Consider the following 25,628-nt stretch of genomic DNA (forward strand, 5'->3'; position numbering starts at 1 on the left):
GAGTTCCTAAGCATATTCTGAGAATATCCCCGGAAAATGAAAATATATTCTTTTAACGAGAAATTCCTCAATAGAGTAACAATATTGATTTATCTTTTTTATATTGAATCATTCTTCATCAAATTCAATTCCACTCTCTTGTTTATTATTATTGAACGAGATTCCAAATAAGTAAGTTACTATTTGCAAAAATCAATTATTTTATTTACTTCATCCTTCTTATTCTTGAAAAATTGAAATACATTTTAATATTCTTGAAATTGGAACATACTTCAATTTTAATTTTCTTTAATAAACTTGTAGAACGACAACATCTTATCCACTTGAAAATCATACATCAAAAATCAACTGATAGTTGCAGTGATAGTAGTTTTAATTTTTCTGCTCAAAATTTTCAAGTTTATTTCAATATTATTGAAACTTTCGGATTGTTTAGTGTTATTTCCGGCTCTTATCAACCCTTCGAAATTCAAAATTCATCAGTCATATCTCGAATACGTACTGTATTCTCTGAGTGTTAATCTTTGGTGAAAACAGAAATTTTAAACTTAACCTCACTTTGGACTATTTATGTGCCAAAATCAAGGAATTGAAGAGGTTTTGGGCAATTGCCTGTTTCTCTTTCCAAATATTGTGTTTGTGACTGTTCTAATAAATAAATAAATAAAATTTGATTAAGTTTGTAGAGTAAATATTGATGTTGTAGTAGCCTACTTTTCCATAATTGAACTTTTCCATAATTATCAAAATTTGAAATGTTGTATGATTGGCTGATGTAGCAGATACAGTATGAATTCAACTTTCAACTACATGACACTATAAATTCTATCAGATTTACATTCCTCAAACATGAGACGACATTTTACGATTACTCATAGATTATTATAAAATATGAAATAGCATAGCAAGCCTAATAGGCTACTTCTTCAATGCAGTAGACTTTCGATCGTCGAGGCTCATATAATGAGACTTCTGTATAGGTCACAGTAAGTTATTGCAATATTTTCCCTTGCTTATCCTTGGAAAACCAAGGAATACTTCAATATTCTTGGAATTAGAATAACAGATCGACTGGCGCACATATATCATCAAATTCTACAGTTTCATTTGGTCCTACTGTACCTGTATAGGTATTATTGACCGAACGAAGTGAGGTCTAAAATTCAAGTCGACGGTTTGGCATTGCTCTTAATGTTCCAATGTTTAAATGTTTAAATGTTTAATTGTTTAAATGTTCAAATGTTTAAATGTTTAAATGTTTAAATGTTTAAATGTTTAAATGTTTAAATGTTAAATGTTTAAATGTTTAAATGTTTAAATGTTTAAATGTTTAAATGTTTAAATGTTAAATGTTTAAATGTTTAAATGTTTAATGTTTAAATGTTTAAATGTTTAAATGTTTAAATGTTAAATGTTTAAATGTTTAAATGTTTAAATGTTTAAATGTTTAAATGTTTAAATGTTTAAATGTTAAATGTTTAAATGTTTATATATTTATATGTTGCACATTCATGGCGAAACGCGGTAATAGATTTACATGAAATTTGACAGGTATGTTCCTTTTTAAATTGCGTGTAGACGTATATACAAAGTTTTTGGAAATTTTGCATTTCAAGGATAATATAAAAGGAAAAGGAGCATCCTTCATACGCCAATACTAGAGTAAAAATCAGACTATAGAATTATTCATCATAAGTCAGCTGACAAGTGATTACACAGATGTGTGGAGAAGCCAGTCTATTACTGTATTTGTATAAGGTCTATAGTTTCAATCAGAGACATTAAAGAGGTATGCATCTTTAAGCTGGGTTTACACCAAAGTTATTAACAAAATGGTTATAACTTAATCCTTATAGATTCTATTAGATTGAACGGAAGTTGACAAACAAATATTTTCAACATGTGTATGATAAGTTATTTTCAATCTTATATAATCTAAAAGGATTGAGTTATTAACATTTTTTTCAAATAAATTTGGTCTAATCGCAGCTTTAAGGTCTTTGGTTTCAATATTTTACACCAAAGTTATTAACAAAATGGTTATAACTTAATCCTTATAGATTCTATTAGATTGAACGGAAGTTGACAAACAAATATTTTCAACATGTGTATGATAAGTTATTTTCAATCTTATATAATCTAAAAGGATTGAGTTATTAACATTTTTTTTTCAAATAAATTTGGTCTAATCGCAGCTTTAAGGTCTTTGGTTTCAATATTTTGTTTTGCAGTCATGGTATTATTATTATGCGTGCCCATCAGTATCAATATTCTCACATTCGAAAAAACTAATTTTAATAGGTAAATAGAAATAAACAAATGAACTAAATAATGCTGGAGAAATTATAATATTTTTGATTCTAAAAATTAATTTTCATCAGATAGAAAGATCATCACGGAACTGGATGAATTATATCATATGAAATACAAATTCAAACGTGAACTGAGTTTGTTAACATTTAAAACAGTTGACATCTGGTACTTGTGGATGAGAATACTGCGTGAGGTCTACTGTTCACAGAGCTACTAGTGATATATGTGTGTCAGTCGAATGGTTTCTAAAAAGTTAGCTTGAAATGTGATCTATGCGGTCACGAAACCATGGTACTGTACCAAATAAAACTGTAGAATTTGATGATATATGTGTGGAATTAGAATATACACTAAAACCTCTGTCTTGAGAGTCTTAAATCAAAATATATGAAATTATGGTGAATGATATGGTATTGGCTGCTGTGACAGTTATAGCATGAATTCAACTAGAAGATGATAATTATTACTTTCCTTGCCCTACTACCATAGGTAAGGAAAGTATTGCTTTCCAAAAAAAATTAAGGTACCCCAATTTCAAGTTTTCTATACGTTTCAAGGTCCCCTGAGTCCAAAAACATGATTTTTGGGTGTTGGTCTGTGTGTGTGTGTGTATGTGTGTATGTCTGTGAACACGATAACTCCATTCCTAATCAACCGATTGACTTGAAATTTTAAACTTAAGGTCCTTATACCATGAGGATCTGACAATAAGAAATTCAATAAAATTGAATTCAAAATGGCGGAAAAAATGGCGGATAATTACTAAAAACCATGTTTTTCACGGTTTTCTCGAAAACGGCTCTAACGATTTTCTTTAAATTCATACCATGGATAGCTATTTATAAGCCCTATCAACTGACATGAGTCCCATTTCTGAGAAAATTGCAGGAGCTCCGTAATATACTTGAGAAAAATGGCGGATAATTACTAAAAAAAAAATGTTTTCCACGATTTTTTCAAAATAACTTGACCGATTTTTTTCAAATTCATACTCTGTATAGTTATTTACCAGCTCTATTAACTGGCATGAGTCTCCTTTCTGGGAAACTAATGGGGGGTCCACCCCATCCTTGAGAAATGGACTTTGTAACCTCCTTCTCGTGCATGAAGTAGGTAGGTATAGCAGTTCATAAAAAGAACACATAGTCGAGATATTTCATCTGTAGAACAGCTGTTTTGACGACTTTAAAAAATGACGACTAAAAAAAAATCATCGAATTTCACAATTTACACAAAGGTAAAAGTACTCTGAAAACAATTATATATACACATATACAAAAGTCTGATCGTAGTTTCGAATATGAGCAAGGAAAGTTGTGTGAGTGTACCACACCAGATTTTTTGACAAGCTCTTGATTATATATTAACTATTTAAAAACTATGATATTTGATACACGTGTATGATACAAAATTATGATCTGATATCAGATACAACTTCATGACAATATTTTTCCAATGGAAGATGAATATAAATTCAATACCTTATAATTTTATATTCCTCAAAGATGAGACGTCATAGAAGTATAATATGTTCACGATCACTCATAGATTATTATAAAATATAAAATAGCATAGCAATACTAGAGCTACTTCTTTCATGCAGTAGTTTTTCTAATCTGAATTCATAAAACTTCTACATTAATCAAAGTAAGTTTTGAGCTATTGCAATATTTTTAGATTATTAAATTTTTCCAAGTGAATTGAAAGAGTGACTAAGTTAATGTGATAATACAACTGATTTTTATCTACTCACCTTCCCACTTTCTGTGACGAACTGCTTGTGAAATGATTAACTTCTCTTGTTATACAAAGTGTTGGATGCACAACAGCCGGTTAAATGTTAACTGTGATTAATTCCAAGAGAACCAATCAGAGAAGCCATCTTTTCAAAAACGCCTTCTCTGATTGGTGATCTCTCGTGAAATCAATAACTGCTCAAATTTAACCGGCTTTTGTGCAACCGGGCCACAGTCTGTTAAATTCTAATCCCGGTCGAATGCCACGAGAACCAATCAGCTTCTTCTCAGAAAAAACTTCTCTGATTGGTTCTTGTTGAATTTAATCATGATTAAAATTCAAAAGGTTTTATGCAACCGGGCCAATGGATTTTGACTGAAATAGTCTGTTTTTAGTCTGTTTCCCATTACAGTATTCTGAATAATTGTTGATAATAAGTTGAAATGGAAAATATGTTGTCAGTTTTACATCATTTATTATTTTGAGCGAACTGAAATTTCAATGCACTTGAGACATCATCATCAGTGGTATTTTTTGTTATGACTGATGATACCTTAAGAGTGCATGAAAATTTCAGTTTATCTCAAATAGATTGTGTGAAACTAACGACAAAATCTTTTTATTTTATCTTAAAATTTCACAAATATCTACCTTCATAGGCTATTTGTGAATTAATGTACTGTATTATTAGGAATAGCATTATAAGGAAACCAAAGTATCATTATAAAATTCTAGTTTCAGTGTAGGGACATATCAAAACTTCTATTTTTTGCTTAGTTAAATAGAATAAATTTTGTTCAGTTAAAGAAACTTGAAACTTTACAGTTTTTTCAACTTATTAAGACTGTTAAATAATGAAAATCAATATTTTACTAGGATAATAAGTGTCTTTCTGAAACAAATTACTTAGAATGTATTCTATCAATTATTATTTTCATTAAAATAACCATTAGGCTACTGAAAATAGACCTACCCAAATTATAAAATACCTGCTCAACTTCAAACAAGCCGCGCTTCCACACCATCGATATATAACGACCCTCGACTCTCATCGATTCACAATAATTATCGATCAACTCTCGATAGAATCGAAGAATAAAACTTATTTTTATTGTAGGGTTATGTCGTGAAAACTAGTGACAATAATACAATAAAGATGAGTAATCAGTTATTTGCTGTTCACTAATACTTCTATTTTTCCCAAGTGTTTAGTGAGTACATATTCTTGAGCTTACGAGGATTCAATCCTAGTTACCAAACAAATTAATTCAAACAATTTTGATGATTGGTGCTCTGCGACTGGCCTAAAAACCACTCTGATATTTGATCAATAAATACATTTTTTGACAATGTCACTAGTTTTTAATGGTTGCTACTAATTGCTGCTTATTTAAGGCTTAAATATTTTTATAGAATATGAAGCCAAAACGGCCTGTAAGCGTATTTCGTTATTTAAATGACCAGCCTTATTTGGGTGCCAACCGTGTAACTCTCTACAACAGTGTTAAAGGTAAGTAGTTATCTTATTTAATATATTATATCTAATCTAATTAGTTTATTGATTAGATAATAATTGATTCAATAATATCATTATCCACACTATGTATCAAATATATTGAATCATAGGCCTAGGTAGGCTACCTATTAATCAAGGAGGTCCTACAAAAACAATTGATTTACCACAATGTAAATGATGTCTATGAACTAAATTACCGAGGTACTGTTATGCTGTCTGTAATTCATTATAAACTCCAAAAAACATGGCAGATAGGCTAGGCCTATATAGCTATTAGGCTACTACATCCCCATATTAATATGTTGATGAGGTAACCAAAGTTCATAAAAATTTCATGTTGAAACCAACATGTTGGAATTCATGAGAAGGTAGGTAACCAGCCAAATCCTTATTTCATAATCATAGTGTTCAGAAGACATCTAGTGGATGTTCTACAGTAGCCTACATAATATCCAAAAGCAAGTCTAGATTGGATTGGATAGACTGATTTCAAAATTATGGTATTCAATATCATCACTTAGTCAGAATGAGTGACGGGAGGGTACCATCAAGACTCCTGAAAGAAAAAATGCTTAGGACGAGAAAGAGAGGTCGATCACGGACAACATGACTGAACGTCGTGATTGGAGACCTCCGTGTGCTGGGCGTGGCAAACTGGCGATGGAGTGCACAGGATAGAGACGAATGGAGGCGCTCTGTTGAGGAGGCCAAAGTCCACCCAGGACTGTAGAGCCGGATAAAGTAAAGTAAAGTAAGGTACCTATTCAATATTTATTCATTTACAATGAACACCCAGGACTGTAGAGCCGGATAAAGTAAAGTAAGGTACTATTCAATATTTATTCATTTATTCATTTACAATGCAAATAACACTAATGTAATAACATTGAAAGATAAAATAATAAGGTAGTCCTTGTGCTATTTTTACATATCATGATCAAAGACCAGGGTTCCCGGATAGATTGTGTCAAAATTTAAAAACTCAATTTACTTAGATGGCGGTGTCACAGATTAGCAAAGTCGTCATCAAATAAATCTTCTAAACAGTAGAAGCTCCTCCCAATGAGCCACCCTGATAGGGTGTTCTTGAATGCTGTAGGTGAGCGCCCCTCTCCCTGAGACCCGGCTTGCACAAAAGCCGCTTAAATTTTAACCGTGATTAATTCCATGAAAGCCAATCAGAGAAGGCCTTTTTGATAAGACGGCTTCTCTGATTAGTTCTCGTGGAATTAACCACGGTTAAAATTTAACCGGCACTAAGTGTAGCAGGCAGTTGAACATCCCGATTGCTAGCACTGGAAAACAATCCTTGACTCCAGACAAACGATGGCTTGGCAATGTCATAGTTGATCCTCCCTCGAGTGACATGAGTGTGCACTTCCTCTCTTCTTGAAAAAGTAGACAGGTGTTTTTTGACATGAAGTAGTGGTGCTAATATGTGTACAGTCCATACACAGTAGGGTTATTCACAATGTTGTTTTAGCCAGATAAAGTGCTATTTGATAACTCTGGATTGTGAACGCCCCATCTAAAACCATCTGCTATTAGCCAAGGTCTATAAATACCGGTCATGACACAATCCCGTGATGCATTGCAAAATCGCCATTTTATGGGGTCCTAGTACACAAATTTTCAAATTTATCAGCAGTTATCATTATGGATTGAACAACATGATGTGTTATTTTGTAATATTGTTCAAGGGATATTGCTTGGCTTTGAATTGTAAAATAAATTGTCCGACAGAATAATAATAATAAATTAGATTCCAACTAGAACTGAATTGTTGATTTTTAGATTTAATTGATCTGGAACTTAAAACTCTTTTTAAAATTGGCCTCGCATATTTTCCGTCTTATCCCAATGCCTTTTGAATCATAATCCTTGATTTACAAGAACAAGAACAATTTTTAATAATAAATAAATGAATAATTGAAGCATCTATTATTGAAATTTCATTATAAAGAATTGAAAACCTGGATTCACATATTATCTGAACTAGAATATTGTTTTTAAAATGCATAATTTTGTTACGAGCAAATTGAATTAGATTGGTTTTTCAAATTTACCGCTATAAAGACCCCATAAAATGGCCGCTCCATAAGGAACATGGGTGTCATGACCTGTATTTGTAGACCTTGCTATTAGCTAACTGCAGTTTGTGATCCAAGCGGATAATTTGTGTAACTCAAAGTTAGTTTGAAAAAGTAAGATTATAAACATATAAGACTGCCGTTTTAACAGAGATAGCTAGAGTTAGCGGACTCAAACCTGCGCTATCTACTATCTCGTCTGTTAATTTTTTTCTCACGTACCACTACAGCATTGAGTTAACACATACTCAGCAAATAGCTGGAGATAGCGAATAGCTCGACTTAGCCAGCTAACTCCAACATTGTGATTACCCCTCATATGAATGCTCAGTCGTTGGAATATGGGCTGGCAATGAGTATCAAACTTGCTAAACGTCATTCAAATTCAAATTATTTATTTGAAATCTTATTCGTTCACAATATTATTTACATGTAGAGAATTTCCGCATTGTCACAATTCCATTTATACATTCAATTGTGTAGTCATCACACGGAGTGCTTTCTTTTGGAGTAGGAGAATGTCCTTTGAATGCGCCAAATGTCCCCACACCAATATTACATACTGGATATGACAGTTGAACACCGCGTGAAACAGCATCAGCCATCGTTGGGCACTCAGAAGTCCTTTCATTTTACGAAGTACATAGATTACTCGTGACAGATTGTTGCAGACTCCAACAATGTGAGGCTCTCAAGACAATTTGGTGTACACGCAAAGAGACAGGAGCTGCACTAACATCTGTTTATCTGGCTAAAGTAAAAGTCAAAATATTTTATTGCAGCAGCTAATTGAGAACAACAATTGCATTACAAATATCAATGATAGATTGAATCATAATTACAAGCAAGAAGTCATTACAATGGAGTGATCCGTGGTCTAGTGGATAGAGTGCTTGCGTAGCAGCATAGAGATCCCGGGTTCAAACCCTCTCAATACCAAAAGTTTTTTTAACCAGATCACACCCGTGTTATCAGATGGGCACGTTAAACTGTCGGTCCCGGCTGAAGTATGACAGTCGTAAGGCCCATTGACGGCTTAAATTATATATTCAGGCGGTGGGACCTTCCCGCAAGGGACTCCCCACCAACAAAAGCCATACGAATTTACTTTTTGGTCATTACAATAAATTATAAAAATGAAAATATACTTATTTTCATAAAAATATAAGTAAATTATCTCCTGAGTTTTGGTCTCTTTCAACTTCAGCTGATTTGCGCAGAACCAAGTTTTGGTCTCTTTGAAAAGCTCATGGGCCTGGGGCCCCTTGCACTGTTCATTCTGTATCTAGAAGATATCCATATGCACTACAATATCCAAAACATGCTTGCTTGGATTGTGGTTAGTGTATGCTCACATTATTATTATTATTACAATTTATTTGCGAAAGCCACACATTTTTGAGCAAGGCTCAAGTGGCATGCAATATGTCAAGTTCAGGATCGGGATCCTGAGAATGCGTTGCAGCACTCCTCTATTGTATAGGGACATGCCTCTACCAATGTTCTGGTTATCTTAGATAAAAACACTTTATAACCACCACACAACCTAATATCCTCTGGAATACAATTATAAAACTTTAATCCTGAATAATACGGTCCTTTTTCAAGCAGAGAGAGTCTATGAATTGGGAGCTGGAACAAAAATTCATTTCTACCTCGAGTTCTGTATGCATGATTAATGCGGTCGACATTGAAAATTTCTGAATTTTTGAACACAAAAGAAACCACTTCCAAGAAATAGATAGCTGGAACAGAAAGAAGCTGGAGTCTCCTGAGTATAGGTTTACAGGAAGAAGAAGGACTCACTCCCTCAAGAACCCGAAGTGCTTTTTTCTGCATTTTGAAGCATGTGTTCAAATAGTTCCTTCCTGACCCCCAAAATAAAATACTAAATCTAATCAATGATAGGAAATATCCATGATAGACCCTTAGAGTTGTCGTAATATTTGAATTTGCCTTTACAGTTCTCAGAGCGAAGAGAGCATGACACAGTTTTTTTTGGAGCTTTTCCACTTGGCTATCCCACTTCAAGTTCCCCTGCAGTTCCACCCCTAAAAATTTTGTTTTTTCAGAAGCAGGATAGTCCCATCCCATTACCAGTGGATCATTATCATTCCCTCTTGCAGAAAACTTCACAACATTGGTTTTACTCATATTTAACTTTAATGAATTATCTTTGAACCACCTGTTGATCTGTTGTACAGCAATCTTAGCTTTCTCCATGACTTCCTGATTATTGTTACCTTTAACCAAGATTGTTGTGTCATCAGCATATAATATCAATTTACCATCCACATTGTAGGGCAAGTCATTGATAAAGATATTAAACAAAGTAGGCCCAAGTATGGATCCCTGAGGCACTCCTCGCCCATTTTGCTGCCATGTAGAAAATACCTGAGAGCCCTCACAATCATTCTTTACAGCTTGATATCTCCTCTCAAGGTAGGATCTAAAAAATGTCTCTGCACAACCACTAAATCCATAAAACCTCAACTTATCCAAAAGGAGACCGTGGTCAACCATCTCGAAAGCCCTGGACAAGTCACAGAAGACTCCCACAGCCCTCTGCGACCCATCCAGAGCACTCAACATTGGATGCGTGTATGTGCAAGTGCACGTCAGATTATGCATGAGCCGAGAAACAAAATCTGGAAAGAGCTATTGAAACACGTTGTGATTTGCCTGTAGCTGCGCACACTGAACGACACCAGCAAGTGCACGCGTTCAGTGTGAGTGTTCCTATTGCTCTTTCCAGATTTTGTTTCTCATCTGCGCGCTTGGTCATGCATGGCCACGCGAGCACTTGCACATATACGCAACCAATGTGATCATATCAAATCAAATCAAATTTTTTGCCAAATTCATATAAATTCACAAAACATGGAAAACAAAATTCAGTTTCATATATTAGAAATTTACCAACAAAAATACAAAAGCTTTTATTGAAACTAATTAATAATAAAATATATAATATTGGCGTTGCAAGCAAAAAAAAGTTTGTGCGCTAGCAACGAGCATTCAGTAAGCACTCCAATTTTAGAAAACTAGAAAAAAGTAACTGTAGAAACAAAAAAATTTAGCAAACACTTCAAACAAAAAATTAGCATACACTTTCAAAAAAGAAAAAGAAAAAACATGATAGTGGAGTAGTTCATAGTATAAACATAAACGTAAACAGAATATAATTCGTTAAACAAATATTCATTTTGACATAATTATCAAGAATTTGAAATTAGTGTAGGATAACATTATATAAATTGGGTTCAGTTTGAGAGACAACTTTCAATAGTAAAGGGGCAAATAATTAATTTGAATCAGTGCAGGATAACATTATATAAATGGGTCCAGTTTGACAGACAACTTTCAGATAGTAAAGGGGGAAATAATTTGAATAAAACATGATACTAAAGAATTGATGAATGCCTAGAGTAAAATATTTTGACTACAACATTTTCGGTCTTGATCCAAGTTTTCAATTTTTGTTTTAAGTGCTTTAGAGGGTTTCATTTTTATAAAATGTTCTGGAATAATATTTATTAGTTTATTTACTATGTAGTTGAATTGTCTTCTGCATATAGTTAAGTCAGTTCGAGGAACAATATATCTGTTTGCAGATCTGAAAATTATAATATTTGATGCAGGGTAAAGATATCTGTGATTGCATATAGTTAAGTCAGTTCGAGGAACAATATATCTGTTTGCAGATCTGAAAATATAATTAGTTTGATGCAGTGTAAAGATATCTGTATGATTGCTGATATATTCAATTCGTTTTCTAATACATAGCTGTCTGACTGTCATAACTCCAAATTCCAGAAAAAGTTGGTGACTAGGGTATCGTCTGGGCACTCCCAAGGCTGCCTATCCTTGGATGTATGATGAGGTTCGGATTCTATGACACATGTATGGCCTGCAGACGTCCGTATGTCGTCTTCTGGCAAGAATCTGATGTCTGCAGGATGTTTTCAATATTCAACATGTTTATCCACTGCACGTACATTAGAGGTCTCTGTGTTGTATGGGATGATAATGATTAAAATAAATTAATATTATTAAAAAAATATAAGAATTATTCCTCCTATCAAAAGTTTTCAATTGGAGCCTTGCGGAGCACGGGTTACCTGCTAGTACTTCATAAACAAACAATACAAACAAACAACTTTTTCAAACATTCTTTGCTTGTTGATTTTGCTGGATACTATCATAGAGAAACAATAGCGTAAGTAGATATCCCATGGTATAGGGCGTTTATGTCGCAACTTTTACTGTTATCTCAAGCTGATAGTCCACGTAGTTCTTTCCTGTGAAGCTTTATGACGCTGGTAGTCTCTCATATTGTGCCGTTCATACACTCTTACCCCAAAAAAAAAACAGTAAAAATTGACAGTAGTCGGCTTCAGACTAGTAGTTCTGTGAACAGTAGACCTCACGCAGTATTCTCATCCACAAGTACCTGATTGAAACTATACACCTTACGGAAATACAGCAAGACTGGCTTCTCCACACATCTGTGTAATCACTTGTTAGCTGATTCATGATGAATAATTCTATAGTCTGATTTTCACTCTAATATTGGCGTGTATGAAGAAGGCTCCTTTTTCCTTTTATATTAACCTTGAAATGCAAAATTTCCAAAAACCTTGTATATACGTCGACGCGCAATTGAAAAAGGAACATACCTGTCAAATTTCATGAAAATTCATTACCGCGTTTCGCCGTAAATGCGCAACATATAAACATTTAAACATTAAGAGTAATGCCAAACCGTCGACTTGAATCTTAGACCTCACTTCGCTCGGTCAAAAAATATAAGAACTATTCCTCCTATCAAAATTTTTCAATTGGAGCCTTGCGGAGCACGGGTTACCTTCTAGTACTTCATAAACAAACAATTTTTTCAAACATTCTTTGCTTGTTGATTTTGCTGGATACTATCATAGAGAAACAATAGCGTAAGTAGATATCCCATGGTATAGGGCGTTTATGTCGCAGCTTTTACTGTTATCTCAAGCCGATTACTGTCGATTATTGTCGATTTTTACTGTTTTGACCGGGTAAAGCTGCGTTTACACCGGAGTTAATAACACGAGTTATTAACTTGACTGAATCGTCATAAATTTCTCTTGACAAAAGTTAATAACACATGCTTTTAACAGAAAATTCCTTGTTATTAACAAGATCTTGTTATCAATATAATTGACTTCTATATGATTTCATTTAACGATACTATTCATATGATATAACAGCCGGAATAAAAAGCAAAAAATTGTCTTCAAATTTGAATTGAAACATGTGTGTGATCATTAAAATAATGATCTTCATCTGATCTAATGTAAATAAATTATAATGCGTTTACACCAGAGTTTAAGACAAAAGTTTTCAACATATAAGTTAACTAGCCGTCAGGCTCGCTTCGCTCGCCATATCCGTCTAGCCAGGGGGCTCCGCCCCCTGGACCCCCGACTGGATCGTCCAAGAATGACATCAGCAGGCTCGCTTCGCTCGCCTGCATTTTTCGTTTGAGCATTTTTATCATATGTTAGAACAATCCAGTCGGGGGTCCAGACTAAACGTCTGGCTAAACGGATATGGCGAGCGAAGCGAGCCTGACGGCTAGTAATAATATATTCCAGGATTGAAGTAGCAGTGTCCAATGAATTTTTCCGCGATAAATGCATTTAAATCTTCAACTTGGTGCCAACCTAAAAAGTCAACTCAACTTAATGCCAACCTGACAAAATTATTAATTTAGTTGCCAGTTAACAACTGTTTCGAAGAGGTACTCTATCTAGATTATAGTTCTATAGTAACATATGATATGGACATTTCAATTATAATTAAGAGATTGGGAGAAGAAGAATATACATGCTAAAAGACGAACTTTAAACCCTTAAAAACAACCCTTAGAGTTAAAATATTGCCAAAAGATTTCTTAGTGCGCCTCTAAAGGGCCAACTGAACATACCTACCAAATTTGAACGTTTTTGGTCCGGTAGATTTTTAGTTATGCGAGTGAGTGAGTGAGTGAGTGAGTCAGTCAGACAGTGAGTCAGTGCCATTTCGCTTTTATATATATATAGATTCTTGAAATGCAAAATTTCCAAAAACCTTGTATTTACGTCGACGCGCAATTAAAAAAAGAACATACCTGTCAAATTTCATGAAAATCTATTACCGCGTTTCGCCGTAAATGCGCAACATATAAACATTTAAACATTAAGAGAAATGCCAAACCGTCGACTTGAATCTTAGACCTCACTTCGCTCGGTCAAAAAATATAAGAATTATTCCTCCTATCAAAAGTTTTCAATTTGAGCCTTGCGGAGCACGGGTTACCTGCTAGTACTTCATAAACAAACAAACAACTTTTTCAAACATTCTTTGTTTGTTGATTTTGCTGGATAGTATCATAGAGAAACAATAGCATAAATAGATATCCCATGGTATAGGGCGTTTATGTCGCAACTTTTACTGTTATCTCAAGCCGATTACTGTCGATTATTGTTGATTTTTACTGTTTTGAACGGGTAAAGCTGCGTTTACACAGGAGTTAATAACACGAGTTATTAACTTGACTGAATCGTCAAAAATTTATCTTGACAAAAGTTAATAACACATGTTTTTAACAGAAAATTCCTTGTTATTAACAAGATCTTGTTATCAATATAATTGACTTCTATATGATTTCATTTAACGATACTATTCATATGATATAACAGCCGGAATAAAAAGCAAAAAATTGTCTTCAAATTTGAATTGAAACATGTGTGTGATCATTAAAATAATGATCTTCATCTGATCTAATGTAAATAAATTATAATGTGTTCACACCATAGTTTAAGACAAAAGTTTTCAACATATAAGTTAATAACATTTTCTTTTGGCTGCTACTTTTGTTCTCAACAAAAGTTAATAACTTTGTCACGTGTTTTGTCTGCAGCTGTAGGTATTAGGGAACACAGCTGTAGTTGTAGGGTAGGGATGCTGGGCGAGGGGGTTGCGGGGAAGATATTAACAAAAGTTACCGACTCTCGATGGATAACATAAATCTTGTTAATAACAAGGAATTTTCTGTTGAAAACACGAGTTATCAACTTTTTTCAAGAGAATTTTTTGTCGATTCAGTCAAGTTGACAACTTTTTATTAATAACTCATGTTATCAACTCCGGTGTGAACGCAACTCAACATCTAACTTTTGTAATTGACATCAGTTGATAACAAAAATGTTAAAAACTTGTGTTATTAACTCCGGTGTAAACGCAGCTTTAGAGTGTATGAACGGCACAATATGAGCGACTACCAGCGTCATAAAGCTTTTCAGGAAAGAACTACTTGGACTATGAGCTTGAGATAACAGTAAAAGTTGCGACATAAACGCCCTTTCTCTATGATACCATAGAGAAATAATAGCATAAGTAGATATCCCATGGTATAGGGCGTTAATGTCGCAACTTTTACTGTTATCTCAAGCCGATTACTGTCGATTATTGACGATTTTTACTGTTTTGACCGGGTAAGAGTGTATGAACGGCACAATATGAGAGACTACCAGCGTCATAAAGCTTTACAGGAAAGAACTACTTGGACTATGAGCTTGAGATAACAGTAAAAGTTGCGACATAAACGCCCTTTCTCTATGATACCATAGAGAAATAATAGCATAAGTAGATATCCCATGGTATAGGGCGTTAATGTCGCAACTTTTACTGTTATCTCAAGCCGATTACTTTCGATTATTGACGATTTTTACTGTTTTGACCGGGTAAGAGTGTATGAACGGCACAATATGAGAGACTACCAGCGTCATGAAGCTTTACAGGAAAGAACTACTTGGACTATGAGCTTGAGATAACAGTAAAAGTTGCGACATAAACGCCCTATACCATGGGATATCTACTTATGCTATTGTTTTTGTATGCTACTATCCAGTCATGGACCAACTTGACCTGAATTTTATAGTCACTGTGAATGCGCCTTTTCTCTGTAGTGAGGTTCAATCTGTCAGCGTTGTTTGAATGGGTAGCATAAGTGTTACCCTATATGGGGTACTGCCAGTTAAAAGTGAACCTCACTCTGGACCAGTCACACTCCCAATGTTGATCTGTAGCCAAAAAGTTCCACCAGTCTATTTTTGAATGTAATTTGTCCATTGAAGCTGCTAGCTGTCTAATATTATGCTCCACACTGCGGTCAATTCGCTCGCAATTATTCAAAGAAGAAGAACAGAGAAGAAGAAGAAGAAGAAGAAAAGAAGAAGAAGAAGAAGAAGAAGAAGAGAAGAAGAAGAAGAAGAAGAGGAAGAAGAAGAAGAAGAAGAAGGAGGAGAGGAAGAAGAATGAAAGAAGAAGAAGAAGAAGAAGAGAAGAAGAAGAAGAAGAAGAGAAGAAGAAGAAGAAGAAGAAGAAGAAGAGGAAGATGCTCGCAGTTGACAGATAAGGCGTTTATTTTCTAAATTAAGATGACGCAATGAACAGCAATTTTCGGTGTTTTGTTTCAATAAGCGTTTCACAACAATACTATAAATTTCTAGATAGATTGAACAAGTTTCAGTGTTTTGTTTCAATGAGCGTCCCACGACAAAACAATAAATTTCAAATCAATTTATTTTCCATTTTTACAATATATATACAGAGCATGAAAACACCATAGTCACTGAAACAATTACAATATAACTAAAAAATCACAATCATACCCTGAAGAACATTACCAAAAATCAAATATACATGGAAAATAATGCCAAAGGCTACAAAAACCTGTTTGGGCAGAAAAAACTACTTAAAATAAAAAAGAAGTGTTACAGTTTACAAAGCAAATTGAGAAAGAGTAGAAAAAACTAAAAAGACAAGAAAAAAGGAAAAAGCACTTCAGTATCAGTTTAACATTATTAAAATACTAAGTGCCGGTTGCACAACAGCCGGTGTAATTTTAACCGTGATTAATTCCACGAGAACCAATCAGAGATGCTGTCTTTTCAAAAACGCCTTCTCTGATTGGTTCTCGTGAAATTAATCACGGTTAAAATTTAACCGGCTGTTGTGCAACCGGGCCTAACAATATTACACTATAAACAATAACATTACAGACTAAAAAAAAAAAATGTCGCGCTTACCAGTTGTAAAAAAAGTTTGCTACTGTGCAGGCCTGCAGTTCAATCAATATTTTCATAATAACCAGAAATATCTTCATGTATCAGATGGCCATGTAATAATCTGCAGAAAGTTGTCTTCTGCCTACACCTTGTTAAGTCCACAGGAAGTCTATTAAAACACGTTTGTGCTAGAAAATTGAAGAATTTTTTGAAAATTGTAAGGTTGGGCTTAGGCACTTGCACATTTTGTTGATTCCTCCCAACCCTGCGCTTATTAATCAGCTAAATTTCACCACTCCTATCAAAAAACAGCTTTAGGGTTTTATAAATATATATACATTTCTTGACTATTTGTTGATATTTATAGAAGTTGACAAATATGCGTTGATTAGTTTTCTCAAAGATGTAGAAATTCGCCAGAATGATACGAAGTTTTGAAGTCTCAACCCCATCTTACAGTCAATAGGCTATTGAACCAATTCTAGAATTTACAAATTATATTTCTATAGTATTTATCAACATTTTCATTTATTTATTTATTTATACGTGGATACAATAACAAATCATATAAATATGATTGGGAAGGAACAACAGGCTTAGCCTAAAACTATTCCATTCCCAAATTTTGATTACATGTCCAAAAAATAGGTTTATGTTTGTTCTGTAAGAAGTTCAAGCTCAACTTTCGTCCAAAAATAAATATGAGATGCAAATTTTAAATTTAGAAAAATTAAAAAACCAAATTATAGTTAAATATTACACTTAATTATCACTGCACATTATATTAAGTTATTTTATGAATTTTGAAGCCAAAATACACACAAATTCACGATTTTTATTTAAATTATTAAACCAATTCTATCTCCACTATAATACCAAATCCTTTTCAGCTTTTTATTTCGATAACAAATTAATCAATAAATTAATTTCGAAAATTATATTCAATTCAATGTATTATCCCAATACCAACTTATAATAATAATGATAATAATAATAATAATAATAATAAAAGTGTACACGCAATATGTCATCACATCTAGAATATTCCTTGCGTGTATCTATCCCATAAATGAACTACTTTATGAACAATAAACTATTAATTAATATTCAATACTTTGAATGAACATATAGATCCGTTTTCGAACACATTTAATGTCTTTGAGAAAAATTGTGAAATGAATTTATCTTGTAGCTCGTTTGAGTCATGAAATTTTATGAGCTCTGGCTGAAACTCTCTTTTGTTTTCTTTATCTTTATTATTAATTTTTATAATTATTTCAATTTTTTATTTTTAGTGAGTGACCTCACTATATCCACCTATTTGGCATGCCATCTTGATTAAGTGTAATTACTGTGGACTTTTATGTTTTTTGAGTTTTCATCTTTTCACCGACGAAATCTATCCTGCACAAGCTTGTCATGGATTAATGGAGAATTGAATTGAATATTAATAGAAATTTGCATCAGTTGTCGACATTCTATTTTTGTTTGTAATAATTTGTGTGATGTTTGTGCTTCAGGTAGCCTGGGTTTTGTGCAGCGACTAGGCCTGCTGAAGGAGTTGCCCGTACATCATGGCTGTGTGAACTGTATCTGCTGGAGTGATAGTGGTGATCTGCTGCTTTCGGGCTCAGACGATCAGAGGCTCGTTATTACCAATGCTCACTCTTTAAAGGTTATTAATCTGGTCATTCATCTATCATCTAAGGGCGTTTATATTAGTCAAGTCCACTTGAATTGAAGTTTAGTAGGCTATAAAATGAATGTATTTTGCAAGAAGTCAAGTTTACAAGAACAAAATCTGGTGTGGTACACTCACACAACTTTCCTTGCTCATTGATCTATAAGCCTCATTAACGAGGATAATTTAGGGGAAAAACATTATGCCGATTGGCGGCTAAATAATTAAAACTACGATTATACTATTGTTATTGTGTTCAGAGTACATTTTCCTTTGTTTGAATCATGAAATTTGAGGATTTTTTAAAAGTTGTCAAAACAGCTGTTCTACAAATAAATAATATCGACTTGTGTTCTTTTGAATAAACTGCTCTACCTACCTACCTCACGCACGAGAAGAAGGTTACAAAGTAAATTTCTCAAGGATGGAGTGGACCCCCTGTTAATTTCTCAGGGAGGAGACTCATGCCAGTTGATAGAGCTGATAATGTATAACTATACAGGGTATGAATTTGAAAAAAATCGGTCAAGTCATTTTTGAGAAAATCGTGATAGAAAATTAACAAAATTCATTCTTTTCAGGAATATTACTGAGCTCCTGCAATTTTCCCAGAAATGAGACTCATATCAGTTGATAGGGCTTATAAATAGCTATCTAGGGTATAAATTTGAAGAAAATCGTTAGAGCCGTTTTCGAGAAAACCGTGAAAAACATGGTTTTTTAGCCATTATCCGCCATTTTGAATTGAATTTTATTGAATTTATTATTATCGGATCCTCATGGTATAAGGACCTTAAGTTTAAAATTTCAAGTCAATCGGTTAATTAGGAATGGAGTTATCGTGTTCACAAACACACACTCACAACCACCCCCCCCCACACACACACACACACCACACACACACACACACACCACACACACACACACAGACCAACACCCAAAAATAATGTTTTTTGACTCAGGGGACCTTGAAACGTATAGAAAACATGAAATTAGGGTACATTAATTTTTTTGGAAAGCAATACTCCCCTTTCCTATGGTAATAGGCAAGGAAAGTAAAAACTTGAATCTACTTCACCAATGTATTTTGCAAGAAGTCAAGTTTACGATAACAAATTAATCAATAAATTAATTTCGAAAATTATATTCAATTCAATGTATTATCCAATACTAACTTATAATAATAATGATAATAATAATAATAATAATAATAAAAGTGTACACGCAATATGTCATCACATCTAGAAATATTCCTTGCGTGTATCTATCCCATAAATGAACTACTTTATGAACAATAAACTATTAATTATATTCAATACTTTGAATGAACATATAGATCCGTTTTCGAACACATTTAATGTCTTTGAGAAAAATTATGAAATGAATTTATCTTGTAGCTCGTTTGAGTCATGAAATTTTATGAGCTCTGGCTGAAACTCTCTTTTGTTTTCTTTATCTTTATTATTGATTTTTATAATAATTATTATTTCAATTTTTTATTTTTAGTGAGTGACCTCACTATATCCACCTATTTGGCATGCCTATTGGACTTTTTTTTAGTTTTTAAATTATTATGAATTCATTCTAGTTTTTCTGCTCTCTTAGTATTTCACTCTTAGTACTTCTCTTTTCGGATTGAAATTTTATTTTTTTTCTAGTTTTTCATACATTCATATGTTTCTTTTTTCTTTATTATATTTTTTCTATTTTCGACTGAATCTCAAGCCACTAATTATAGCCGACTGATTACTCGTTGCCATCGCTCAAACTACTTAGTTTGCTGTAACGCCAATGATAATATTATAATCGATTTTGAAATGGAAAATATTTAATTTTAAGTTTTGCAATGTATTGTATATGAAAATTTTTATATTTTTCACATTTGTAAAGTTGTTTAATGATTTTGGCATAAATATTTCTTTCTTTCCATCTTGATTAAGTGTAATTACTGTGGACTTTTATGTTTTTTGAGTTTTCATTTTTTCACCGACGAAATCTATCCTGCACAAGCTGGTCATGGATTAATGGAGAATTGAATTGAATATTAATAGAAATTTGCATCAGTTGTCGACATTCTATTTTTGTTTGTAATAATTTGTGTGATGTTTGTGCTTCAGGTAGCCTGGGTTTTGTGCAGCGACTAGGCCTGCTGAAGGAGTTGCCCGTACATCATGGCTGTGTGAACTGTATCTGCTGGAGTGATAGTGGTGATCTGCTGCTTTCGGGCTCAGACGATCAGAGGCTCGTTATTACCAATGCTCACTCTTTAAAGGTTATTAATCTGGTCATTCATCTATCATCTAAGGGGCGTTTATATTAGTCAAGTCCACTTGAATTGAAGTTTAGTAGGCTATAAAATGAATGTATTTTGCAAGAAGTCAAGTTTACAAGAACAAAAATCTGGTGTGGTACACTCACACAACTTTCCTTGCTCATTGATCTATAAGCCTCATTAACGAGGATAATTTAGGGGAAAAACATTATGCCGATTGGCGGCTAAATAATTAAAACTACGATTATACTATTGTTATTGTGTTCAGAGTACATTTTCCTTTGTTTGAATTATGAAATTTAAGGATTTTTTAAAAGTTGTCAAAACAGCTGTTCTACAAATAATAATATCGACTTGTGTTCTTTTGAATAAACTGCTCTACTACCTACCTCACGCACGAGAAGAAGGTTACAAAGTAAATTTCTCAAGGATGGAGTGGACCCCCTGTTATTTCTCAGGGAGGAGACTCATGCCAGTTGATAGAGCTGATAATGTATAACTATACAGGGTATGAATTTGAAAAAAATCGGTCAAGTCATTTTTGAGAAAATCGTGATAGAAAATTAACAAAATTCATTCTTTTCAGGAATATTACGGAGCTCCTGCAATTTTCCCAGAAATGAGACTCATGTCAGTTGATAGGGCTTATAAATAGCTATCTAGGGTATAAATTTGAAGAAAATCGTTAGAGCCGTTTTCGAGAAAACCGTGAAAAACATGGTTTTTTAGCCATTATCCGCCATTTTGAATTGAATTTTATTGAATTTCTTATTATCGGATCCTCATGGTATAAGGACCTTAAGTTTAAAATTTCAAGTCAATCGGTTAATTAGGAATGGAGTTATCGTGTTCACAAACACACACTCACAACCACCCCCCCCCCACACACACACACACACACACACACACACACACACACACACACACACACAGACCAACACCCAAAAATAATGTTTTTTGACTCAGGGGACCTTGAAACGTATAGAAAACATGAAATTAGGGTACATTAATTTTTTTTGGAAAGCAATACTCCCCTTTCCTATGGTAATAGGGCAAGAAAAGTAAAAACTTGAATCTACTCCACCAATGTATTTTGCAAGAAGTCAAGTTTACAAGAACAAAAACTTGAAAAAAAACCTTATTCAATTTTCGGAGATGTTGAATATGTTTGATTTTGGGATTCAACTTACAAGTATGAATGTACAATCCAACCCGCAAATGGGAAAATTAGAAAAAACCAGTTGTCAGTCAATGTAGGATGTATCTTCTTCTTCATGTGCCTTCTCCATCACGGAGGTTGGCTACAATCATGGCAATTCTTACTTTGTTGACTGAGCGAAGTGAGGTCTAAGATTCAAGTCGACGGTTTGGCATTTATCTCAATGTTCAAATGTTTAAATGTTTAAATTTTTAAATATTTATATAATGCGCATTTACGGCGAAACGCAGTAATAGATTTTCATGAAATTTGACAGGTATGTTCCTTTTTTAATTGCGCGTCGACGTATATACAAGGTTTTTGGAAATTTTGCATTTCAAGGATAATATAAAAGGTAAAAGGAGACTCCTTCATACGCCAATATTAGAGTAAAAAAATCTGGTGTGGTGCACTCACACAACTTTCCTTGCGGTTATGAAAATTGATCACCTGACGCTATAGTGAGGTCCACATTATAATGACAGTATTTGTTCAACTTTGGTTTTGCTATCCTTGTCTATAATTCAACAAAGACGGTGGTACTATCCTTTTCTAGGTCCACAACGATGACAATTGACAGTGTAGAAATATAATTAGTTGATGCAGAGAATCGGCATCGCTATTCTTCTATCTTTATTCACTGCCATAATAACGTGGACCACACTATAGAGTAAGCGCGTATCTCGAGTCAAAGATCTGAGCCAGCTGGTAACAGGTCAATAACGCTGGATACACACGAGATCTGCTATCTCTTCATAGTGAATGATTTAATAGAATCAACAGTTGCCAACAGTTTGCAATTGAATAATTACATTTTCTCAAATTTCAAGCTTATTTTCAATTTTAGGTGAAAATGTTACTGGACATTAATTGAAGAGATGTCCATGCTCAATCGTTTCCACTTGTGTAATTTTGTTTAAATTATATCTGAGACCTGATAATTGGAAATCAAAAATCAAAATTTGCATAGATGGGGCGGTGCTCCTGAAATTTTCACAGATATGGGACTTGTGGCAGTCGATAGAGCTTATCAATGAATTTTTTAGGTATGAATTTGATCAAAATCGTTGGAGCCGTTTTCGAGAATATCGCAAAAAAACCCTGTTTTTGACAACATTTTCGCCATTTTAGCCGCCATCTTGAATTGCATTTGATCGAAATTGTTCGTGTCGGATCCTTATAGTGAAAGGACCTTAAGTTCCAAATTTCAAGTCATTCCGTTGATTGGGATATGAGATATCGTGTACACAGACGCACATACCACACACACACACACACACACACACACACACACACACACACCCACACACACACACCCACACACACACACACAGACCAACACCCAAAAATCATGTTTTTGGACTCAGGGGACCTTGAAACGTATAGAAATTTAGAAATTTGGGTACCTTAATTTTTTTCGGAAAGCAATACTTTCCTTACCTATGGTAAAGGGCAAGGAAAGTAAAAATCAGACTATAGAATTATTCATCATAAATCAGCTAACAAGTGATTACACAGATGTGTGGAGAAGCCAGTCTATTGCTGTATTTCCATAAGGTCTATCTATAGTTTCAATCAGGTACTTGTAGATGAGAATACTGCGTGAGGTCTACTGTTCACAGAACTACTAGTTAACTGCTGCTCGGAAGAGGTCTTGTGACGAGCAGTTGAATGCTTCCCTCAGGTTTCTCAACCAACTCATTCTTCTACGTCCCACTGAACGCTTACCATCAAGTTTACTCTGTATTAAGAGGTGCAGAATTACTTACTTAGATCCTATCATAATGTGCCCAAAGTATTTCAATTTCCTGATCTTAATGCCACACACAATTTCCAGTTGTTTACCCATACCATTTTAGGATGTATAGAAACAACTAAATAAAAAATATGGTGCCGATGAAGAAGAAAACTTTGAGGTTAATTGTATTATCCTCTACATAATATAATTATATACTTTTCAGGTCTACTTCGAAATATTCTGTTCAAAAATATTTGTACTTGAAAGTTGGGATTCAGAACAATTTAGACTACTAAAAAATAAAAATTGAATACCAAAGCTAAAAAATATATTTATGAAAAATATATTTAATCATTCATAATTACACAACGTACAGAAAAGTACCACAGGCTTATAAGCCCAAAACGGTTCCAATTCTAATTTATACAACAGTCCAAAAATGTAGCTAGGTTATGTGTCACTTAACATTCATCAATTACACACTAAATTTACAATTCAAAACACATGAAAATCATTTTTAAAATAGAAAATACTTCAAAATTAAATTAAATCAATTACAATTAATTAAAAAATTCCAAACTTTCAAAATACTATAAAATTTTGAGACAATATTATTATATTGAACTCACTAAGAAAATTGTACCGTAGAAACAAAGATTTTAACACATTGTTTTCAAACAATTTGATTCGCAACAAAATGATTCTTGTAAACAAATTATGACAAGAATATTATTCAATAAGTTGTGTTTTATTTTCAGGAAGTAACAGATTACAAGACTAGTCATCGTGCTAATATATTCAGCGCGAAATTCCTACCAAACAGTGGAGACCACAACATTGTCTCTTGCTCTGGAGATGGCATCATTTTATTCACAGGTTTGATATTGATACTAATTATTATATTATTAATACTTTGTAAATAATTGTAGCTTTTATGCTTTTTGTAATCATGTGAATCATGTCTATATTTTAAATAAACTCCTCTGGTCGTGTTAAATGTATTAGGTACCAGTACTTGGTAGTTTATAATCTCTATATATAAAAATGAATGTTCGTGTGTTGGTTTGTTTGTTAGTTTGTTTCATATAGACTCGAAAACTACTTGACAGAACGGCATGAAACTTTGGGAATATGTTGTGTGAATATTGGGGATGGTTTCTGACCAGAAATTTTAATAGGGGAGGCTAATAATAATTATATATTAATCCATTTTACAGACCTATGTTTTCGAAATTGTCGGCCGAGCGGTTAACGTAGAACGGGAAGATCATCATGATTCAAGATCATGTTGTGATAGTATGATCCAGCATATGAACTTACCAGCTGTAATAAACACGTCACTCTGTGATAAAAAATTTTACTGGTATAAAAACGGTAGTTTTAAGCACATAGGAAGTCCGTATTGAGATGTAAAATAAAAATATTGATTGTCAGATAAATATCATGATTCACCAAATAAAGTAAAGTGTGACATGAGATACATTGACTTCTTGGCGGTACGAAGTTCGCCGGGTAAGCTAGTATCTTATATAGTAAGTGGGTAATGTGCTAATCAAGATAAAAAGTCATCATTGCATATCCAGTCCATATTGTAATAACTTGATACATTATTAGTATGTTAGGAATTGATAATAAAATGGTTTTTTTTCCACTATAAGAGAGTTTCGCAGGTCTGCAGCAACTCCTCCTTGCGTACAGGAAGCTTACCTTGCATGAGAGTTTTTACTGTCATAAAATAAAATTATATAATAAATAAATATTTGATCGTGTTGAATTTTGTTAATTTTTCTCAACACTCATATTGTGTATAATTTATTTATTTATTTCCAAAGACAACTTTCTAGAAGTGTTTTAAGCCTAGATTATGATGAGGTTATGAATGATAATACAAAATTATTTATAAAATCACTTCACTTATACGGGCTTCTTGATTCAAATAAAAACAATATAAAAACTTGTAGTACCCTTTTATTAAAAACTTTAAAATATTTTAA

General features: G+C 33.4%; 1 protein-coding gene across 1 annotated transcript; it reads left to right on the plus strand.

Moving 5' to 3' along the window:
- Positions 1 to 5,153: 5,153 nt before the first annotated feature.
- LOC120350086 (DDB1- and CUL4-associated factor 6-like) lies at positions 5,154 to 24,510 on the plus strand (the record flags this gene model as incomplete). Its single annotated transcript, XM_039422243.1, is given in 3 exon segments — positions 5,154 to 5,560; positions 18,266 to 18,420; positions 24,393 to 24,510. Coding segments are annotated over 3 exon segments (367 nt in total), but the record flags the coding sequence as incomplete, so codon positions are not given.
- Between the last annotated feature and the right edge of the window lie 1,118 nt (positions 24,511 to 25,628).

Source organism: Nilaparvata lugens, chromosome 2, assembly GCF_014356525.2.
Source record: "Nilaparvata lugens isolate BPH chromosome 2, ASM1435652v1, whole genome shotgun sequence".
Taxonomy (NCBI): domain Eukaryota; kingdom Metazoa; phylum Arthropoda; class Insecta; order Hemiptera; family Delphacidae; genus Nilaparvata; species Nilaparvata lugens.